Source organism: Anguilla anguilla, chromosome 4, assembly GCF_013347855.1.
Source record: "Anguilla anguilla isolate fAngAng1 chromosome 4, fAngAng1.pri, whole genome shotgun sequence".
NCBI classification, from domain to species: Eukaryota; Metazoa; Chordata; class Actinopteri; order Anguilliformes; family Anguillidae; genus Anguilla; species Anguilla anguilla.
The window spans coordinates 62,862,192-62,884,442 of NC_049204.1; the positions used below are offsets into that span (position 1 = coordinate 62,862,192).

Consider the following 22,251-nt stretch of genomic DNA (forward strand, 5'->3'; position numbering starts at 1 on the left):
GACGAAAAAAATAATAATTTCAGTTGTCAAAAGTGACAATTATGCAACTACAGAGGCCGTGCAATCATCTGTTACCACCCCAGAGGGTTCTGTCACAGCCCAAAAGAGAAGAAGAGAAGGTCATACCAAGGAATAGGAACAGCCTAAAGAGATTCACCCACAAAACGACAAAACGAAATAACAGCAGTTCCTGCGTTTCGGCCCCAGTAACGATTTTCAGGGTTTGGTTTTTGCGTCTTTTTTTCCAAGATTTGCACCTGCCCGGCCTACAACCGTCCTGTCAATCAACACATCTTCCCTCCCTCGTCGAACGCCCTGCGGAAGAGAGCGAGGAGGAGACTGCGGGGGAGGGGCCCGTCGGGCAGAAAACCCCCCCCCCCCCCCTCCGTCAGGGAGAGACAGGCAGGGAGGCCGGGATGGACAGCTGGAACTCCTCAGCTCCCTCCTCACATGGAGCCTTCAGACTCCGACGCCCAGAGAGACGTGTAAAAAGATTCGGGAAAGATTCTCCCCCCTCCCTGAAGGTGAAGCGGGGGGGGGGGGGGGGGGATACATCACCAACCTTAAAACGAGAAGAGAGCGCTATGCTCCGCGCACGCGGTCTGGTTGCCGTGGCGATCGCCTGACAGGAGGCAGGGCCTCTATCTACACTGACATCCCCGGACATTGACATGCTAAGCTTGTCATGCTAGCTTTAGCCGAGCGTCATCCGCCCCCCCCGTCCATCCACTCCAGCGCTGACGAGCGCGAGAAAGCCAGCACAGGGTCAGAGGTCACGCCTAGCGTGTGCCTCTCACGTAAAGGCCGAGAACAGAAACGCGTTCTCGCCGGACTAAATGCGGGGCGGACCAGTTCACAGGCAGATCCTTAGTCACAGCACAAAACAAACAAAAAAACATGACCGCAGTCTAACCAGGCGTAAACCGAATTTCAACCGGGAACCACGTTTAATGGCATTACATCCAGGCCTTCAAGCAGACAGTCTCACCCACAGCCACCCAAGCTTTCGCTCCACACACAGCCCATTCACACAGCCGCATATTCGCTCAAGCAATTCAGGCCAAGCGCCTTTTCCTCCAGGGAACGACTGGCAGTGCCTCGCCTGAGAATCAAACCTGCGACCTCCGAGTGACTACATCCAGCGCCCCGAACGTCGCGCTACGCTGCCGCGTGCGTGAGCCGCGACCAGCCTGCCGCGGTAACCGTTCCGTGGGCCTTTCACTACTGAACACCACTCCTCAGCACTAACCTCTGCTTTCAACTCCGTGTTCAGGAAGCAGGTAAACAGCAGGAGATGCTAATCTCCCACTGAAATAGACTGCTAAATGCCCCCCCCCCCCACCTCCACCTCCACACACACACTCTCTCTCTTTGTCCATGCCCACTCAACTTAAAGATAAAAAAGAACACAGAACAAGAACAAAAAGCCCACGCATGTTCTCCAAAGTGAAAGAACAGTAACGCTATCGGGCCAGAAGTTTATTCCCATTCTGAAAACCCTCTGCGCACGGGGAGGGCTTTTTGAAATCGAGCCCTCTTCCGTCCGAAAACGGCTTCATTTTTATTTATTTTCTCTTGGCAGGAAGGAAAAAGAGAGAGAAGAGAGACCGGGGAGAGGAAAGGGGAAGATTCACGCGGGCCAATATCGGTCGCTCCTCAGCAAACGAGCGAAGTGCGCGAGCGCCACGCGAGCGCAATCAGAGACCAGAGACGAGAAACGAGCCGTCCTGCCAGGAGACTTTCAAATGGGGTTCGCCTCTGTGTGTGTGTGTGTGTGAGTGAGTGAGTGAGAGAGAGAGAGAAAGAGAGGGAAAGAGAGAGAGAGAGAGAGAGAGAGAGGGAAAGAGAGAGAGGGAGAGGGAGAGGGAGAGAGAGAGAGAGAGAGAGAGAGAGAGAGAGAGAGAGAGAGAGAGAGAGAGAGAGAGAGAGAGAGAGAGAGAGAGAGAGAGAGAGAGAGAGAGAGAGAGAGAGAGAGAGAGAGAGAGAGAGAGAGAGAGAGAGAGAGAGAGAGAGAGAGAGAACCTCCCCTAAACGCAGACGGTGTGATCTTAGCACACTCTGCTGGCACGCCAGGAAATTAGGAAACGACGGGAGGTCCAGGGAGAAGGGACAAAACACACGCCTGGGCTACAGACGGTGCTGTCGACCGGGCTGGTCGGGAGGGGCCACGTGGGCTACAAGGCTGCTGGCTGGAAGGCCTGTCCCGTCGTCATGACAACCAACTTCGCATTTAGAGGGGGGCCCGTAGGGAGGTAATAACATTTTCATTAGCCTACGGTTTGGTGTCCCGAGCACACTGTAATCTGCACTGGGAGCTGCGCTCTCACTTGTGACATCATCATCGCGAGACGTTTTACCTGCGCACTGGACGATAATGCTCATTTCACTGTTCCTTTGGCTCATTACTTATTTTTACTTCTCATTATTCGGTTTTACTTAAAAATTTCACTTTTTTTTTTTTTTTTTCCCGAGACAAGGTTAGGGTTTGTAAAGCCAGGTCTAAAACTACCTTCTTTTTTAAAATTAAGATGACTCCATTTGCACAGAAACCCGTTCCAGACTTACGGGACGGTGAAGATGAAGGACCGTGTGCGACATGCAAATGAGCTCCAGAATGCAGCCGAGGCCCCTCCCCCAGAGGAACAGTCTGAATGTCAAGCCAATTACAACATTATTTAAATAACTCTGCAAGACACTGCTCAAAAAAAGTAGCCCTCCGCCACTTTTCATTCGCTCAATTTATTTATTTATGTATTTATTTTTCTTCCTTAGCTGCCCGAGACGGTTTTTTGGCTGCAGATGTATAAATATTTAGCGGGTATTGGCGTGTACGGCGTGGGACAGATACCGCTGGAAACGTCATTAAAGTCGCCGGCGTTAGCGCGTGGCTCAGCGCAAACCCACCGATGGCGCGGAACGGAGGCCGAGTTTCTGTATGCAAATCTAATTCCAGCAGACTTCTGCCCTTTGGAAACCCCGGCCCTCAGATAAAAGGACAGAACGGCGATGAATCCTCGACAGAAACGCGGCAACGACGCCGGATCGAACGCAACAACGGGATCTCTGAGCCCAGAGGACACCGTAAAAAGCGCCGTGACCTTTGAACTCTGGAGCAAAACGCACACTAAAATCCATCGTCTTACGCAGCGACCCCGAGAACGGCACTGAAACGGCGAAGACGGCTTTCCTTTAATGATAACTTTATTTATACGGCCCCTTTTCAGACAGTGAGCACAAAGCACTGTCAACAAAGCTGTGGCAGGGATGAAGAGGGGGAAGTCTCTCGCACTGGCCGACGCCCCGTTCCACTGACGGGCACCACGTGAAAAAATCAGTCAGTCCCGCATCGGGAGCCCCAAAAGTGAAAAAGGGGTTTTTTTTTTGGCCCCCGCAAACCAGGCCCAGGACCGGTTTTAAAACACCGTAAAAAGCATCCCGGATTTTCGCCGGCACGCCCCTCGGGGTCGCGTACGTGCCGAAGCGGAGGCGCTGAACAGGTACGGGCGCGCCGGAAACGCGCCAGGCGACGCTGACGCTAATTACATCACAGCGGAGGCCAATTAGAGGAGACGCGCAGAACTCGGTCCCTCAGCTCACAGAGCCTGTGAGGTGTGACTCCAGGCCTGCCTCTGTGAGCAGCCGGGAGCAGCCAGGAGCAGCCGGGAGCAGCCTGATACTCATTAAACCCTCATCTGCCACGGCAAGAACCAGCCAGAGAACACACAACACACAGACACAGATACACACAAACCACACCAATACGTACACACACACACACACACACACACAGATACACACAAACCACAGGAATACATACACACACACACACACACACAACACGGATACTCTCACACACACACACACAACACGGATACTCACTCATACACACACACACATATTTACTCAGACAAACACCCATACTCAAGTCACGTGTGCGCACGCACACGCACACGCACGCACGCACACGGAGGCAAACAAGACCGTAACAGACGACGGGCCCAGCTGTCCCCCCCCCCCCCCCGCGGCCCGCCCCCCCGGCTCACTGTCAGAGAGCTCCGCCCCGCAGGCCCATCTCTCTCTCTCTCACATGCCCAGCACCCTGAACGCCCTAATTACCCATGATCCCCGGGTAAGGCATGGGCGCTGTCAGAGGGCCAGACGCGGGCGTACATCACACGCAGCAGCCGGGGGCGGCGTCCCCGCCCATCAATCTCCATCCCACGGCAACCGTTTAAAACACTCCCTCCAACTGTCTCCGCCTCCTGGCCCTACTCTTGAGTGACAGCACGCCTCTGCAGATGTCTCCGCCCCCTAGTTCGACTCTGTTGAGTGACACCACAGCTTTGCAGATATCTCCGCCTCCAGGCCCTCCTCTGTTGAGTGACATCACAGCTCTGCAGATATCTCCGCCTCCTGGCCCTACTCTTTTGAGTGACATCACACCTCTGCAGGTGCAGCACACAGGAAGTCTGCAGAGTGACTTCTCTGGATGTGCAGAAGAGCGCCCCCTCCTGCCAGAACGCTCAGCCTGCTTCTTTTTTTCTTTTTCTTTTTTTTAACTTTTTGGTTCTAGCCATCAGTTCTGGATTAAGCCGTTTGGGACTGCAGCACAACCCCCCCAGACCACAGTTCACACTGGGGGGGTGGGGGGGTTTTTGGGAGCTGAAGACCCATTTCCTGTCAGCAGCCATTTTCTTGCTTATAATGCAAGATTTGGTGTTTGAACTTGACTAACAATAAAGAATGTGTTTATAGCACTAACAGCATATAAATAAACATACTTATTAATACTTTATTTAGCATGTATAACTACACTGTAAAGTAAAGTGTCACAGCCTCACGTAAATCTTGCTGTAGTGGGATTAGCCAGAAACTCCCTCCATTATTTGATAGGGTAGGGGCTATATCTATACACTTAAAACCTTTTATCAGTTTTACTGGCTCACTCACACACACACACACACACACACACACACACCTCTTATTACACTAATTTACTCCTCCACACAAAGCAGTTTTATTCCTTCTACCCAAATCCTTTCTGCGGGGAGTGTTTATTACCGAGCGTTATATTCAGTAACCCCAGAGCGGAACATGAATCCAGAGCCTCGTTAGCAGCTGAAGCAGATCCAAGGGTATCCGTTAATGGGAAGCTCTCGCAGGGAAGAGGACGGCTTCCCAGAGTCACCGCTGCACACCTCTGCGTCTGCGGCCTCCCGCAGAAACTTCAGCCCCGGCCAGACGCAGAGAACGTCGCCGGACGGACAGAGAACGTCACCGGACGGACAGAGCGCACCGACGCGCTCCACGCGCGGAACACGACCCAAGGTTTCGTTGGAGCGTTTGAAAGGATAGCGCCACGATTACTTCAATTCCGCACTCACAACAAGGATCTTTTTCCGTTCCGCTCATCTTCTGAACTAAAATAAATCCATTTGTCCTGATCTGGAGCATCTTATGCAAAATATTCCCCCAGTTATGATGAAGTCCATCTATAATTCATCTTCCCTTTGTGGACAAGGTGCATCAAAGTTCAAAATGTATCGCTTAAACTGTGGTTCACGCACGCACGCAAACACACATGCAAACACGCACGCAAACACGCACGCAAACACACACGCATGCACGCAAACACACACGCAAACACGCACGCACGCAAATTACCTCGCCGTTGAAGAGCAGCCTCCCAAAAAGCTGCTTAGCTTCTTCCAGTCCACCTTCCAAATACACAGCACCTGGAAAGAGAGAGGGAGAGAGAGAGAGAGAAAAAGTGTGTGAGAGAGAGAGAGGGTGGGGGGAGAGGTGAGGGGATGGTGAAAGAAAAGGAAGAGAGGTGAGGGAGGGCAGGACAAAGGGAGAGAGAGAGATAGAGAGAGAGAAGGGGGGGAGATTTATAGAGATAGAGGTGGGGGCCAGAAGGAAAAGAGATAAAGAAAGAGATGGGGAAAGTGAAAGTGATGTAGTGAAGGAGGGTAGAGGGGAGAAAGAAAAAGAAACAGACAGAGACAGAATTATGGTCATCTTTTAACAAAAACTGTCAATTATTCTCACAACATAACCAGATATGAATAATCTGTGTGCATGTGCATATGTGCAAGAAGAGAGAGAGAGAGAGACAGACGGAGATAGAGAGAGACAGGAGAATAGCTGTCATTAGGGTGACTCCCACTCTTGAGGTTGTCTGCATTCCGGAATATTTCACCGGAAGGTTCCATAACCAGTATCATGCCTGACGCGTTTAAGTGCTGAAGACAGGAGAGGCTAACGCTGCTTCCGTTCAGTCACATATTCCTGCATACAAAATAAAGAAAGAGACAAAAAAAAAAACACAGACATGGCATCGGCCAAAAAGTAGCTGCCATTTACCTATCCCCGTCATTTAAATTACCTGTCAAACGGTCCGCCCAAAAAAAGGCCATTTAGCTTCAATGTATTTCTCCCTTCGCTGTACAGCTGTAAAAGCGCAAATATTTATGTTTTTAGAGATAGAACAACAGCCGCACTTCAACTAATGTCGTGTCAACTTTCAGAGCGGCCGCCCCCAACCACACTTGATTAGGGAGAGGCGAACGACAAGAGCCAAAAAAAAAAAAAAAAAAAAACGCCCGTCGATGAGGCCACGAAAGCAATCCCAAGAGATGAGCTGTGACCCGCAGGTCCCGGAAACGACAGACCGTTATTTAACGAGAAAAGAGCGCGCGCACGCACAAAGAAAGAAAGAAAGAAAGAAAAAAAAAGTCATCAGATTTCCCTGTCAGGCCAGTGGCACATGACCTCCAACCACAGCCTGCTAGGACTAAATCCACCTGTCAGCTCCTGTGCACAAGCCCCGCCTTCACACTCACTCTACTGTTCCAGCTTCCGGAGAGATCTACGGAACCGGCTCACTGCTGCCACCGCTGGCGAGTATCAAAAAAGCAGCCAAAATGTGTCTAATAATAAGACCGATGAGGAAACCATGTCCCGTTTTACTCATCAGTGTGTGGCTGCATATATCATTAGATTATTAAAAACCTAAATGTGGCACAGTTACAAATATCATGGCCTGTGAAAAAAAAAAAAGTGTCAAATCGCATCAAATTCAAAATGGTTTATTCATAATTCCACATTAAAATGTGATACCTCCACGGTGGCTATGTATTTTCATGCGTCAGTGGTGGCTTGGATCTATTTTTTTTTTCCCTTTCTTTGATATATATTTGGATGACATACTGAATTTTGCAGCCAATTCGTGTGGCCTGTAGGCTTTGGTATTATCAGCCTCTGCAAGCCTGCTAATATTTCGAGAAACAGTGTGGATTTCTGGCACCACTTAGTCACAAACAGCAGGGAACTAACAATAAACTAAAAATAAAACAACAGAAAAAGGCAGACTTTCATTCAGCTCTGTAACACCAGAAAGCACACTATGTTGGGACTATAATGCAACCCAGAGAGGAAAAAGCTTTTATTTACAGACAATGCATTTTATTCATGTTTTCCTGAAATGAAACTGAATCTGTGTTTGTTCATTTGAATATTATGCCCGTAAATTACCAAATTATGTTACAGTATTTAATTTTACATATACGCATCTCAGATTTGAAATGAAGCAATAAGCATGTATATACAATAGAACAGTCTACATGACCAGGCAAACGCACAAGATCAGTGGTGTTTTCTGCAACACACACACACACACAACACATGCTTACACAGACAGACACACACACACACACTTACACAGACAGACAGACAGACAGACACACACACACACACACACACACATGCGCGCACACACACACACATTTACACAGACAAACAGACGCACACACAGATACATACACACACACACACACACACACACACACACACACACACAGGGCAACCAAGGCTGTGCGTGGTAATCTTGGCATTACAGCAGAATATCTCAGAGATCCGGACCATATGGGGTAGTGTTGCACTGCGCACACACACCACCTCCACAGAGAGAGACCAAGCACTGTGTCACCCGTCCCCGTCAAACACAAGCGTCATCTCCACGGCAGCAGATGTTCTCCCCGAGGAACGCACAGTCGGTAAAACCGCAGTCCCCGCGGGTTTCTGCACTTCGATTGGCTGACGGGTGATTTAAAAGTTCACTTCGAGGTCAAGGCTATGCGAGTACAAATATGGTCTCATTTCTTTTTCGGTTTCAACCTCGAGGTCATAGCCTTTAAGCTCCTGGTTCTGCTCTCTGTACTTAACACACTCCATAGAAATAAATACTTTTTTAAAAAAAATCTTCTGTTGTATTTCTGTATGAACAGCAACAGATACTGACCAATTCCATCACCCCCACCAGCCCCATTCTCATTACCTCAGTTCACAATAATCTACCAGGCCTCTGGAGCAGAAGAGGTGATTTAAGGACTAGAGAAAGTACTACATTAATGAATCTCCGTATTTGTCCATATTTGTATTCCGGTGCACATCAGAGGGACATAGTTTAACAGAGCTGTGCTTCATTGCATATTTAATCTTCAATTTAATTTAATTTATTTATTCTTTTATGAATAATACAGGGGGGGGCAAAGTGTTCACACATCTCAAAACTCAAAGCGCTTTGAGTGTAATCCATTAAAGGTTCACCGTAACACCCCTATAAACTCTGTTTTTGCGGTGTGCTTATTAAACATATTTACTGATGCTTCCCGTCCGTCTGCGGTGGCAGGGGACGCTCCCGCTGTTCGATACATAATTAAAAACAGCCTTCCCGCTCTCAACCCGACCTGAACCGTCTGCGTCCATCAAAAAGCAGGGCAGACGAAACGAGTTACAGACGCCCGGTTAAGACCGCGGAGGGCTGCTCGACCGGAACGCCGTCCGCCGTCGGGACGCCCCCGGGCTACGAGATCAACCGCGCAATGCGTACGCGCGCCCATCGTCTGCGACGGCGGCGGCTCACCTCCGCGCGCATGAACGCATTTCTGCGGCCACAGAGCGCCCGCCCGCCCGCGCGCCCGCCTAGTTAGCGCGCGCCTCGCTAGCGAGCGCCTCGTTAGCGCGCAGGCTCCGGGCTCTGCGTGAGCTCGCTCGTACGCGCGCGCTCCACCCGAAACAACCCCGCAGGGGTCAAACCAGGCAGAGCCTACAGCACAGAAATGACCTCACAATGACCCAGAAGAAAAAAAAAACCCAACTACAGCACAGAAATGACCTCACATCCCAACTACAGCACATAAATAACCTCACAAGGACCTGGAGGAAAAAACAACCCAACTACAGCCCAGAAATGACCTCACAATGACCCAGAGGAAAAAAAAAACCCAACTACAGCACAGAAATGACCTCACAATGACCCAGAGGAAAAAAAAAACCCAACTACAGCACAGAAATGACTTCACAACCCAACTACAGCACAGAAACGACATCATACCAACCCGGAGAGAACAAAACAACCCAACTACAGCACAGAAATGACCTCACAACCCAACTACAGCACAGAAACGACATCATACCAACCCGGAGAGAACAAAACAACCCAACTACAGCACAGAAATGACCTCACAACTCAACTACAGCACAGAAATGATCCCAACTACAGCACAGAAACGACCTCACAACCCAACTACAGCACAGAAGCGACCTCACAACCCAACTACAGCACAGAAGCGACCTCACAACCCAACTACAGCACAGAAACGACCTCACAACCCAACTACAGCACAGAAGCGACCTCACAACCCAACTACAGCACAGAAGCGACCTCACAACCCAACTACAGCACAGAAGCGACCTCACAACCCAACTACAGCACAGAAACGACCTCACAACCCAACTACAGCACAGAAGCGACCTCACAACCCAACTACAGCACAGAAGCGACCTCACACCGGCCCGGAGGAAAAGGCAGCCTGATGCTACGGCTCACGCACAGGGCACCGCACAGTGTTTTGTCAGGGCGACACGACGCCGGTTGGCAGTTGGCTCCGGCCGGGGTGGGGACTGATCGGGCGCCAGCTGGCGGGCACTTGGCGCATGACGGTGCACGGGGCGGGCACTCCAATCAAAACGGCACTTCACCTCGATCGCGGTGCCAAGCGGGGAAGGGCTGAGCGCTGAGCACAGGCGCCGCGGAGCTGGAGACACTACGCTCAGACGCTATACTGAGACGCTACACTGAGACGCTGCTCATCCACTACGCTGAGACGCTGCGCTCAGACACTACACTCAGACGATACACTCAGACGCTATACTGAGACGCTGCTCATCCACTACGCTGAGACGCTGCGCTCAGATGCTACGCTCAGACACTACACTCAGACGATACACTCAGACGCTATACTGAGACGCTGCTCATCCACTACGCTGAGACGCTGCGCTCAGATGCTACGCTCAGACGCTACACTCAGACGATACACTTAGATGCTACGCTCAGACGCTTTTCATCCACTCGTCTCCTTCAGCGCCTTTCAGCGAGATCGCCAGTTATTCTCTGGCACACGCGTATCACCCCCTCCGAGCCTTTCAGTGCCCCCCCCCCCCCCCATTTTGAGCGCCTTCCCACCCCCCTCGATTTATATCTTCGCTCTCCAACCTCACATGATGGCGGCATTAATCATTTAAAAGGGAGTTGCTCAAAAAACACTCGAGCTGAAACACGTTCTCTCCGAACACCGGCCCGTACGCAGCGGCGGAGAGAGAGAAAAAAGACAGAGACAGAGAAAAGGCGAGCGTTTCAATTCTGACATCAAGCATCTCACAGAGAGAGAATGAGTGAGTGAGAGAGAGAGAGAAAGGGAGGGAGGGAGTGAGAGAAAGAGACAGAGAGAAAGCAGAAAAGTCGCCTGCCGTCTTTTATAGCAATTAATAAAAGAGCAGGGGCTGGGGCGCATTGTGAAGACGTGATATTCAGCGAATCAGAGATAATCCCGCTCCCGCCCTCTCTAACAGGGGAAGCTTAGGGTGGCACACAAAGCCTGCCATCTGCTACCCAGGAGCTCCATCCGCAGACGAACGCAGCGCGGGAATCAGGAGCACAAAGCAGCGGCAGAACACCGCCCGTCGCCGCGGTCTCCCCTCTCCTTTCTAAAAACCGCCCGCAGAAATGCATGCTGGGGGATTACCGGGGCCCGGCGGCAACGTGAGGGCGACCGTGCGGAGTTTCGGCTGCTCAACTCGATAAGTAGAAGGGGAAGGGTGTGTGTGTGCACGCGTGTGTGCGCGTGTGTGAGCATGAGCATGAATGTTTGTACACGCATGTGAGTGCATCTGTTGGACACTTAACACAGAAAAAAAAGGAAAAAAAAAAGATCCTTTTACATCCAAAGATACTTCTTTTTTCCCCTCTCTCTACACAGCTGTGCATATCAAAGCAATATGGGCACAAAGTATCATTTCAAAGAACTCAAAGGGCATGCATGCATGTGTTTCAGACAGAAGTGAGAAATCGCGTGTCAGAAATCGTCAAAAACGCGTCAAAAATTTCCCACACGTGGTAATCCGGAGCGTTATTAATTTGTGTCGTAGTTTGACAGTCAGTCTTCGCTCGCAGGCTGTTACGATACACGCAGAAATTAACGAGAAAAAAAAAAACACTGCTTACTTAAAAAATAAATAAATAAATAAATAAATAAAAACTACTGACATTTGTTAGCTTGAATGTTTAAGGTCAAAAAGTACCGAAGTCCTCCAAGAGCATTCTTCAGACAGGAATTGCTGTATTTGAACCTCAATGTTTGTGCGACAGCCTCCATTCTCTTTACAAAGAGACGCATGTGTCACAGCATCACAGCACTGCACCACAGCTGCAACTGCCAATCTTTCAGAACGATGGAGTCACATCAAAACGGGAAATGCTAAATTGCGTCGGTACGCTGTCCATTACCGCTGATGTGCCTCGGCAGTGCAGAATCACATTTGTCAGGCCAATAAAGCAAACTTAAAATTTTGAACTTGAGAGACGGAAAAAGAGGAGAGAGAAAGAAACAGGAAGGGAAGAAAGAGAAAGAGAGAGAGCGTGCGGTCATCTAAAAGAGCACGCCCGTGTAATAGCACTTCAAGCACAATTAAGATGACAAAATGTCATAAAATAAATATAATTTTTTTTTTTTTTGTAAACAAGACGAGACTATTAAGAGCAGCGCTGAGAGGCACTCGAATAGGAGCACGTGCCTCCGGTGCCTCCGGTGAGGCAGTGAGCCGGACCGGTCTCGGCGGGCTGCTTGTGGGTTCGTCCGTTTATTTGCTAAACGCATTACAAGCGAGGGCCGCGCTGCAGATGAGCCTGACAGCGCACTGAGCGCGCTCGGGCCCGGTAATGATGCGGCTGTCGCCGTGGGAACGCCACGACGCGGAGGCGGTAATGATCCGGTAACGAGTTGTCCACCCCCACTCCATCTAAACCCGGGGGGGGGGGGGGGGCTTAGCTTTTCTATAGGAAAACTAGGCCCCAGCACGCTACTGGCTAACGACCCGCCTGTTTCCTTCATTTGGGGCAGGGCAATTGTAAGCCCCTCCTCTTCTGCAGGAATGGAGACCTGGCCACAACCTGGTTTGGTTTTGAAAGGGGAGGATCCACAGAAGGCCACACCGCTCCAGTCTATGTCCAGCTGTATAAATATATATATAAACAGATAGGAGCGTATGCTAAACGCTAGCGACCCAATGTGATGAAATGCGAAGGCGGAGCCGGTTAGCGTTAGCCGCGCGGGCCTCACCAATCAGGGCCTCGAAGCAGTTGGCCATGGCGTGGCGCAGGTCCGACTCCCTGCAGAGGTCGGGGCCGTGAGCGTACAGCATGAACCGGTCCAGCTCCAGCTTCTGCCAAACAAACAAAAGAACCACAAGCAAAACGTTATTTTTCACCTCCCCGCCCATCATCTCTGGAGTAACCAATACGAGCGCCGCGCACTGTGAACACAGACACCGGGCGGCCCCGACGTCCGCCAAATAATTACTCTTTAAAAAATGCAAATGGCGGAAAAAAACGGAGCAGAGCCGGTCTCTCAGAGACAAAAGGAGGGGGGGGGAATCGTGAAAAATCTAAACATTTGGGCAGGCCGAGCGACAGCAATCACAGCAATTACAGTAATGGCGGGTTGTGATTATATTTAGAGTGCGCGCGAGCGGCCCATCTAAATCACATTACAGCGGCGGTACACTGATGAGGACCGGCTCGCTCTCCCTGACTGACAGATGTTCCCATCCCTTCTCCAGATGCGCCTCGCTAAGCTGCCTCCAGAGGCATTGTGGGTAGGGGGCTGATGGGTAGGAGAGAAATGCATCAGACGAAGCGAGCGAGTTTATTCCACCGGAGGGGCACCAAAAAAACATCAGCGGTGACCTTCAGGTGGCTACGGGAGTTCACGGCCAATCACGTCCCCCTGATTCCGTTCGACAGCCAATGATGTGCCAGCGCTGCCTCGCTGCCAGCCAATCATTTCTCGGCGCTGCTCCGCTTCCAGCTAATCATTTCTGAGTGGTGTTCCGTATCCACGAAAAGCACCAACACGTCTTTTGTGGGACCCAGCGGGATTTGGCCAGGACACTCTTTAAAAAAAGAGAGATCTCGATGAGGTTTTTCTGGTTAAATAAAGGTTGAAAAATATATACTAATAATCCCCAGATGCTCGAGCGATCTAAAAATAAATTAAATAACATGTTAAATGGAAGAGGGGGGAGGGAAAAGTCAACACAACAGAGAGAATTGATTTGACTTGCGAGCGGGAAAGGCCGGGCGGAGTGGGATTACACAGACACGTTCTCGGGGTATTTTTCGAGAGATAATTACAAGTGTTCTTCTGTAAAAACGGGGGGCGAGCTGGAGGAGGAGCGGGAAGAACAGCCCGGCGGCCGGGCTCGCTGTATCGTTCTCCTCCTACCCGTGGCAGCCAAATTAAAACTCGGCCAATGAGACGGCCCGGACACACAAAAAGGCGGGAATTCCGCTGGGAACCCGCGCGAGAGATTAAAGTTTTAATTGCTTTTCCAACATCGAGAAATGATTATTGTATCAGCCCCAGACTAGAGATCTGGTGCAGCCCGTTCAACAGCAGAGAGAGAGAGAGAGAGAGAGAGAGAGAGAGAGAGAGAGAGAGAGAGAGAGAGAGAGAGAGAGAGAGAGAGAGAGAGAGAGAGAGAGAGAGAGAGAGAGAGAGAGAGAGAGAGAGAGAGAGAGAGAGAGAGAGAGAGAGAGAGAGAGAGAGAGAGAGAGAGAGAGAGAGAGTGAGTGAGAGAGAGAGAGAGAGAGAGAGAGAGAGAGAGAGAGAGAGAGAGGGGGAGAGAGGGGGAGAGAGGGGGAGAGAGACAAAAGAAGCAAAAGAAAGAAAAAGAGAGAAAAGACAGAAGGGGATAAAGGGGGAGAGAGACCAAGGAGAAAGAGACAAAGATAGGGAGGGAGAGGGGGTGAGAGAAGAGAGGGAGACAGAGAAAGCGAGAAGAGGGAGAAAAAGAAGGAGAGAGAGAGAGGAAGAAAGAAGCAGAGAGAATGAGAAAGGAGAGCGCGAGAGCCGTGAGCGTGTTTAAAGGTCTGCACGTACACTCTGGCTCCCCCTGGAGGCTGAGTGAGGACACGTCCCTAGCCTTGGTACACAGTGTTCGATCATTACCAGCCCTTCACTCACTAATTACACACCCTGCAGTACCCTTCAGTCCCCATTACAAACTGCATTTAAGCAGCGGAGAGAGAGGGGGAAAAAAGATCTGCCCTTTCCCAGAATGCACTGCAATCTATAATTCACATCCGTTGGAGCGCTGAGCCTGGCGCACGCAGTGTGTGGCCTGGCGCGTCGCGTGCCGCGTGCCCACCTTGGCGAGCATGGCCAGGTGCTGGTTCTGGACGATGGCGGTCCTGTAGGTGGCCAGCCCTCCCTCCTCCAGGCTGGGGAACAGGTAGTACAGGTGAACACTGTGGGAGAACACAGAGACCACAGGAGTCACACGCCAAGCACCACACACTAAAACACAGCGCCTTAAACACAGCACACCCGAGCTGTGCACCCTGTCCTGAATCATCGCAGAACCCAAAGGAACGGGCTTTATGGAACAGATGGAGAAATTTAGATTTCAGAAGTATCTATATCCTTGGTTTTCCAAGTCCCTGATGACACATTTAAAACAAACTAACAAGGCTTTTAAACAGAATTGGATGTGTGAAGTTCAGCTCTGGAACAAAGACAGAGAATGACTATAAAAATAAAAGTACACACACTAAAATATACAAACTTATATAAATCTCTCTGTCACATGCTGGCGCACGCGCACACACACACACACACACACACACACACACAGCCATCACATTAAGTTCCCAGCTAAAGCTTGTTTTTCTGCTGTTTAAGATTTACATCGCTTTCTCAAAGCACAGCCGCAATCATGCTGTGCCCAGTGCCCCTTTGCTCTATCAGGGATAAGAGAGATCAGCAACAAGATCAGTGGAGAGATCAGCAGTCAGATCAGTGGAGAGATCAGCAGTCAGATCAGCAACAAGATCAGCAGTCAGATCAGCAACAAGATCAGTGGAGAGATCAGCGGTCAGATCAGCAACGAGAGCAGACAGAGAAGCACTAGCCAGGCCAGGCCTAGCAGTGGCTGGGTAAACCTGTAGGCGTCGTCTCCGCTGCAGATGATTGGTTTTCCCCCGGCTGATATGGCACATTAATGTGGCGTTAAATGGCGTACGTACGCCCGTACGTACGCCCGTACGGCCCCTGACAGGAGAACACGCGGCGTTGGCATCCCCAGGGAGGGCAGATTTAATAAGCGCCCCCCCACCCCCCCCGACAGGAAGCGCGCGCTTAATAAGTGCCTTTTATCACTCTGTTCCTCCGCCCACGGCCCCGCCCCTCCTCGGCATGGGCGAGCGCACCTGACGCACAAAATAAGAGTTTTTTTGCTTTGTTTGCGGTCGTGGGCTGGAAGCGTGGCGGAAAACACTAAAATAAAGCGACGCATTGAGGAGGCGGAACAATGAGCCAGGATGAGCAGAGCGGCCTGTTCTCCCTAAAATATACCAAAGACAAGCTGCACACAGCAGCACCCCTTCTCCCCACACTTTTGAGTACAGTGTACTTTTTCATCCGCTGTGAAGCACTTGCAACTGCTTGTTCCTGCTTTGAAAGGTCATCCATAAGTACAGCTTATTATTATTAGCATTACTGGTATTAAATAAAAAAATGAAACACGCTAAGGTAAGGGCCATATGACACGTCAAAAAAGGAGAGCTGGCTTCCTAGGTAACCCCTGTACACACACACTCACACACACATACTCTCTCACACACACTCACACTCTCTCACACACACTCACACTGTCACTCTCACACACTCTCGCACTCGCACTCGCACTCGCACACTCACACTCACACACACACTCACACACACACTCACACTCACACACACACACACTCACACACTCTCACACTCACACACTCACACACTCACACACACACACACACACACACACACACACACACACACACACTCCGGTGATGAAGGATAACGTGCCTCTGCGGGTGCGCTCGCTGGCCCGTGTGCCCATGCATAATTCAGGCTTTACGTCCCGCTGTGTGCCCGCTGTGTACCCGCTGTGTGCCCGCTGTGGACCCGCCGCCTGCGCCACGCGGTGCCGCTCGCGCCCCCGCCGGTCTGCCACCCGCTAAAAATAGCCGCTCCGCCATCTTCCCCTTCCCCAGAAGCGCGCAGGGGGCGGGGCTCAGCTGACAGCCAACGGCTGAGTGCATCCACCGCCGCTTCATTTGCATAATTATGAATCCTGAAATGTGTATGCCAACATATCTATTAGCTCCTGTGTAATTACCCAGCAGGGTGCGCTGGGTCTGGGTGGTGGTGGGAGGGTGGGGGGGCGGGGGGCTGGGGGGCTGGGGGGGTCGGCGGAGCAGGGGGCGTTATAATGGAGGGGAATCAGCTGCGAAAATGGCCAGAAAAGTATTCAGAGATCCTTCCCTAAATTATAATATCAGACGACGCTTCATCAGAAGAGTGATGCTTCCACACGCAGTTTTTCCTCCCCACTTCCCGATGATTAAAGCGGAGTCGCACCGCGGGGCTGTCGGAAAGTAATAAGAGCCACATGCAAATAACCTCCCGAGAAGCCACGCCCACTCCCTAGCCCTAACCCCGCCCCCCCACAAGTCAATAGCGCAGTGAGGGATGACACTTCATTCTCACACATTTATGTGAAACGCACAGAGAATGACAAAAAAAGCTAAATTAAAATCAAACTGCTAACAAACCAGCAGCCCTGGAACAGACAGAGAAAAGACACAGAGGCGCTAGAAAACACACAGAGCCCCTGGAACAGACACAAAGGCCCTAGAAAACACACAGAGCCCCTGGAACAGACACAGAGGCCCTAGAAAACACACAGAGCCCCTGAATCAGACACAGAGGCCCTAGAAAACACACAGAGGCCCTGAATCAGACACAGAGGCCCTGGATCAGACACAGAGGCCCTGGATCAGACACAGAGGCCCTGAATCAGACACAGAGGCCCCGAATCAGACACAGAGGCCCTGAATCAGACACAGAGGCCCTGGATCAGACACAGAGGCCCTGGATCAGACACAGAGGCCCTGGATCAGACACAGAGGCCCTGAATCAGACACAGAGGCCCTGGATCAGACACAGAGGCCCTGAATCAGACACAGAGGCCCCCGAATCAGACACAGAGGCCCTGGATCAGACACAGAGGCCCTGGATCAGACACAGAGGCCCTGAATCAGACACAGAGGCCTGTGGGAGGCGTAGTCTTTTACACAAGCGAGGCGTCAGGCGGGAGGCGGACAGCCCTACCTGGTGAGGAACTCCACCACCGCGTCACCGAGGAACTCCAGACGCTCGTTGTGGTTGATCCTGGCGGGGTCAGAGAGGAGCAGTTAAAAATAAATAAATAAATAAATAAAAAGAACACCCATGAGCACCTGCTGCAGTCTTTTCATTAGACCCGTGCTCAAAACCGTAACTTAATCCACCCTAATTAGATATTTCATCCCATGCTTAAACTGCCATATTCCCTTTTAATGAGACTCAAGGCCGTACGCAGCCTTTGTCCCCTCATTTAAACATCTCCCCTTTACTAAATCCATCCCCCTCTCTCAGAACACAATAAAGGTTTTCATTTTGCTCAGACATCCACCACTCCACATCCTTTCAGCTCAAAATCTCAACCACTTCATTAAAAATTCCTGCCTTTTATTTTCGCTCAACTTTCACTTTCATAAAAGCCTGTTTATAAAAACAAAATCCTGGCAAAACCAGGCGAGAGAGAGCCTCGCAATCAAGAGCTCCACCAATGAGAACAGCAGAAATACTGCGCGATTACATCCAGTACTGGCGGCCGGTGAGGTCCGGCGTTTGGTGGCTCGTACCTAGAAGGGGACGGATCGTCCTGACCCAGGCGAGACATGATGTTTATCAAGGTGTTGATTCCTGAACAATGCAACACGAGAAAAACAGAAATTTAACGTCACTTAACGGCAAAACCCAGGACGTCTCATTAGCGACATTCCTGAAAGTTACAGTAACACGCCTGGACACGGGATCCACTTCAAAAAACAGAAAAAACCCAGCAACACAACAGCCAGAAAACAGAAGACAATCTCTACATAAGCTGAAGCCAACAATAACACAATGTCAACAAAAAAAAAAAAAAACTTTATCAAGCATCGCTCCTGTGGAGAGCTTCAAATACACCGTTGTGAAACGTATTACATTTCAGTATTTAGTAAGAAGCCCACACATGTAGAGCCCACTGCTGTGTATTTAATTTCCGTAAGCGTCCTCCGGCTCCAGCCACCGCCCCCCCGCCCCGCCCCCTCACCTTTCTTCCTCATGTACATGTGATGCACCTTGCGGTCCCCGTACTTGGGCTGGCGGATGCCGCAGTTGGACAGCGAGTTCCGGGCGTGGTCCGGGTTCATGCCGAAGTTTAGGTGGTGGCTGGGGTGGGTCATGGCCAGCTGTAGGTGAGTCACAAGGGGGGTGGGGGGGGCGGGGGGGGTGGTTGGAGACAATCGTTGCCATGACTTCATTGCATCTTTTTAAATAAGACATGAATATAAGCAGAAATTCAAATATACAAAATTATATAATAATGCCTACACAGTCCATATCCACTGAAGCTACTTTTTAGTTATTTGTTTTTTAAAACGATGTCTTAACAGGAAAAGCCACTCAAAAGCCCAAAGTTTTCATAGAAATCTACCATAAAATAACTGTATTTGTTATACTTATCACATGTACACGCACCTGCGCACACACACGCACATGGGCGCACACATGCACATACACACATGCGCGCGCACACACACACACGCACGCACGCACACACACACACACACACTCGCACACACACACAGACACACAGGGGCACCACACACACACACACTCACACACACACACAGACACACAGGGGCACACCACACACACACACACACACACGCATGCACATGCGCACACACACACTCGCACACACACACAGACACACAGGGGCACCACACACACACACACACACACACACGTGCCAGTGTGGCTCTCTCCTGTCTGTCTCTCAGAGTGGAAACGAACAGACAGCCCGTCAATAACGCATCACGGACAGCAGCAAAATGAAAGCGAGGGCAGGTGCTCACACAAACAACACTTTCCTCCCGTTCAATTTCCAAACGCTCGCCTTCCGCCTTCCCCCCCCGACATCGTCAAATCCACCGCACAGCCCCAATGAGAAAAAGCTTGTTAAACAATAATAACGAGGTAAAGTATCGACCTTTTCTTCTCTGAACAGCTCTGCGGAATCCAATTCTCAAGCGCTTCAGGACGATCCGCGTGAGAACGAGGTTTAAAGAAACGCATTTATAGGGTAACCGGACATGAATGCTAACATCAGTGAATTCCACTGAACAGTAAATAATAAATCGTAGAATTATTGTGCGCTGGCTCTTAAAAACACTGACCAAAAGCACTGCTGCAAAACAACGCACCAAAAGCGTGAAGAAAAAAAAGTGACTTTTTAAAGGTCGTTTTCCTGCAAGGGGGGAAAAAAAACACAGAAAAGAATAAATTCTGTGGGCGTCAAAGCTCTATTTTAGTCAGGGTTGGCTTTCAAATACGATCAGAAACAATCCACTTAATTTTTAGTATTTTTAGATGCGAGGATAGAGAAACCATTTAAAACAAAAAATAAAATAAAATTCAAAAATAAAACATTAAAAAAAAAACCAGTTTCATTAGTAGGGCTGTACAAAAGTTTATGACATGGATATACGTGATATTAATACTAATACACATTACAGGCATTTTTATACAGTGCGTTTATATGGTTTTATACAGATCCGAAACAAAGCAGAGATTGGATGTAGTATATAAACAGATCTGGGGGGCATTTTAGGAACAGGATTACAGTTATCTGAATTTAAATGCACTGAGTAAAACCCAGAACCCTCCCAAATCTAGAACAGGGACTGCACTAAAAAGAGCTGTTCCGGGCTTTACTCCAGCTGACTCAGTAATCCTGCTTTGAGAACTACCCTCCAGATTTGATCTCATCTGTGAATTGTGTACGGCTGAAGTGTCCAGTCTGGAGGGGCACAGTATCTGCAGCTTTTATTTTCAGTTTATTTAATTAGATGATTTTTTTTTAGGTTTTTGTGGTTTCCTTTCAACCTTTAGCCAATCAATGTGTTGAGAAAAAGGTGTCTGAACATGTGGCCCTCCAAGACTGGAGTTAAACCTGCAGAAACTGCGGCCCTCCAAGACTGGAGTTAAACCTGCAGACACTGCGGCCCTCCAGGACTGGAGTTAAACCTGCAGACACTGCAGCCCTCCAGGACTGGAGTTAAACCTGCAGACACTGCGGCCCTCCAGGACTGGAGTTAAACCTGCAGACACTGCGGCCCTCCAGGACTGGAGTTAAACCTTCAGACACTGCAGCACACCAGGACTGGAGATAAACCTGCAGACACTGCAGCCCTACAGGACTGGAGTTAAACCTGCAGACACTGCGGCCCTCCAGGACTGGAGTTAAACCTGCAGACACTGCGGCCCTCCAGGACTAGAGTTAAACCTGCAGACACTGCGGCCCTCCAGGACTGGAGTTAAACCTGCAAACACTGCAGCCCTCCAGGACTGGAGTTAAACCTGCAGACACAGTGCCCCCTCCAGGACTGGAGTTAAACCTGCACACACTGCGGCCCTCCAGGACTGGAGTTAAACCTGCAGACACTGCGGCCCTCCAGGACTGGAGTTAAACCTGCAGACACTGTGACCCTCCAGGACTGGAGTCAAACCTGCAGACACCGCAGCCCTACAGGCCTGGACTCTGACACCTGGTCAGCAGCTGGGGCCCTGAGCTATCCCAGGGTCAGCCTGAGTGCTTCTGTCATGGCTGCTACTGGGCCTTGGCCTCACTGCCTCCATCCGCTGTGAACAGACGGGTAAAACAGTCCCGATGCACAGCAGTTTGAGCCATCCCTGGTCTTACCACAGCTAGCACTACAAGCTAGCACACCGCTAACAGGAAACCGGCCACTAGCGAAACAAAAATAAGTTCATTCAGGGGCGATTTCGGTTCCCGCCACGTTCCAACTGGTCTGCACCGAGCGGAAGGGACGCGAGGTGTGCAGCCAAATCAAGCGGGCCCGACGTTTCCATTTCCAAAATCGAGCCGTCAGAGAGGCGAGGTGCTGGAAACGATTCCCCCCCCCCCCCCACTCCCCACCCCCCATCCCCTCATCCCCTTACCCCCGGACGCCCGAGTTCTCGCCCGCCGTGGAAATATGAAATTGAGCAGAGTGAAATTGTACAGATGAATTATTAAAGCCCTCTGGGGTGTCTGCGCTCCAGCCAATGCCTGGCTGGGGGGGGGGAGTGGGGGAGAAATCAAGGTTCCTTGGTCATCTGCACCAGACACAAAATCTTTAAAATAAAATAAAAAAAAGGATGGAAAGGATTCATCTTTTCCAGCGCGAGAGCTCCTGTCCCTGCAGCAGGAGGTGTGAGCAGGTTCTGTTCCTGTTTTACGGTGATGCGGGGCAGACAGACAGACAGACAGACAGGGAATATGGCACCCCTGTGCAGGGAGAGCTCTGCAGGCCATTTGGACAGGCCAAACCCAGGGAAACAGCGCGTTTGGACAGGCCAAACCCAGGGAAACAGCGTGCTTGGACAGGCCAAACCCAGGGAAACAGCGCGTTTGGACAGGCCAAACCCAGGGAAACAGCGTATTTGGACAACAGCCAAACCCAGGGAAACAGCATGTTTGGACAGGCCTTACTCA

General features: G+C 50.5%; 1 protein-coding gene across 1 annotated transcript in view; it reads right to left on the reverse strand.

Moving 5' to 3' along the window:
• Positions 1-22,251, reverse strand: part of drosha (drosha ribonuclease III) — a 63,470-nt gene that overhangs the window by 26,326 nt on the left and 14,893 nt on the right. Inside the window, exons 18-23 of the mRNA XM_035414626.1 lie at positions 18,802-18,940; positions 18,350-18,410; positions 17,775-17,834; positions 14,770-14,869; positions 12,681-12,783; positions 5,665-5,735 (exon numbers count right to left, since the gene is read on the reverse strand). Coding sequence (XP_035270517.1) covers positions 5,665-5,735; positions 12,681-12,783; positions 14,770-14,869; positions 17,775-17,834; positions 18,350-18,410; positions 18,802-18,940 — 534 coding nt within the window. The remainder of the gene's footprint in view (positions 1-5,664; positions 5,736-12,680; positions 12,784-14,769; positions 14,870-17,774; positions 17,835-18,349; positions 18,411-18,801; positions 18,941-22,251) is intronic.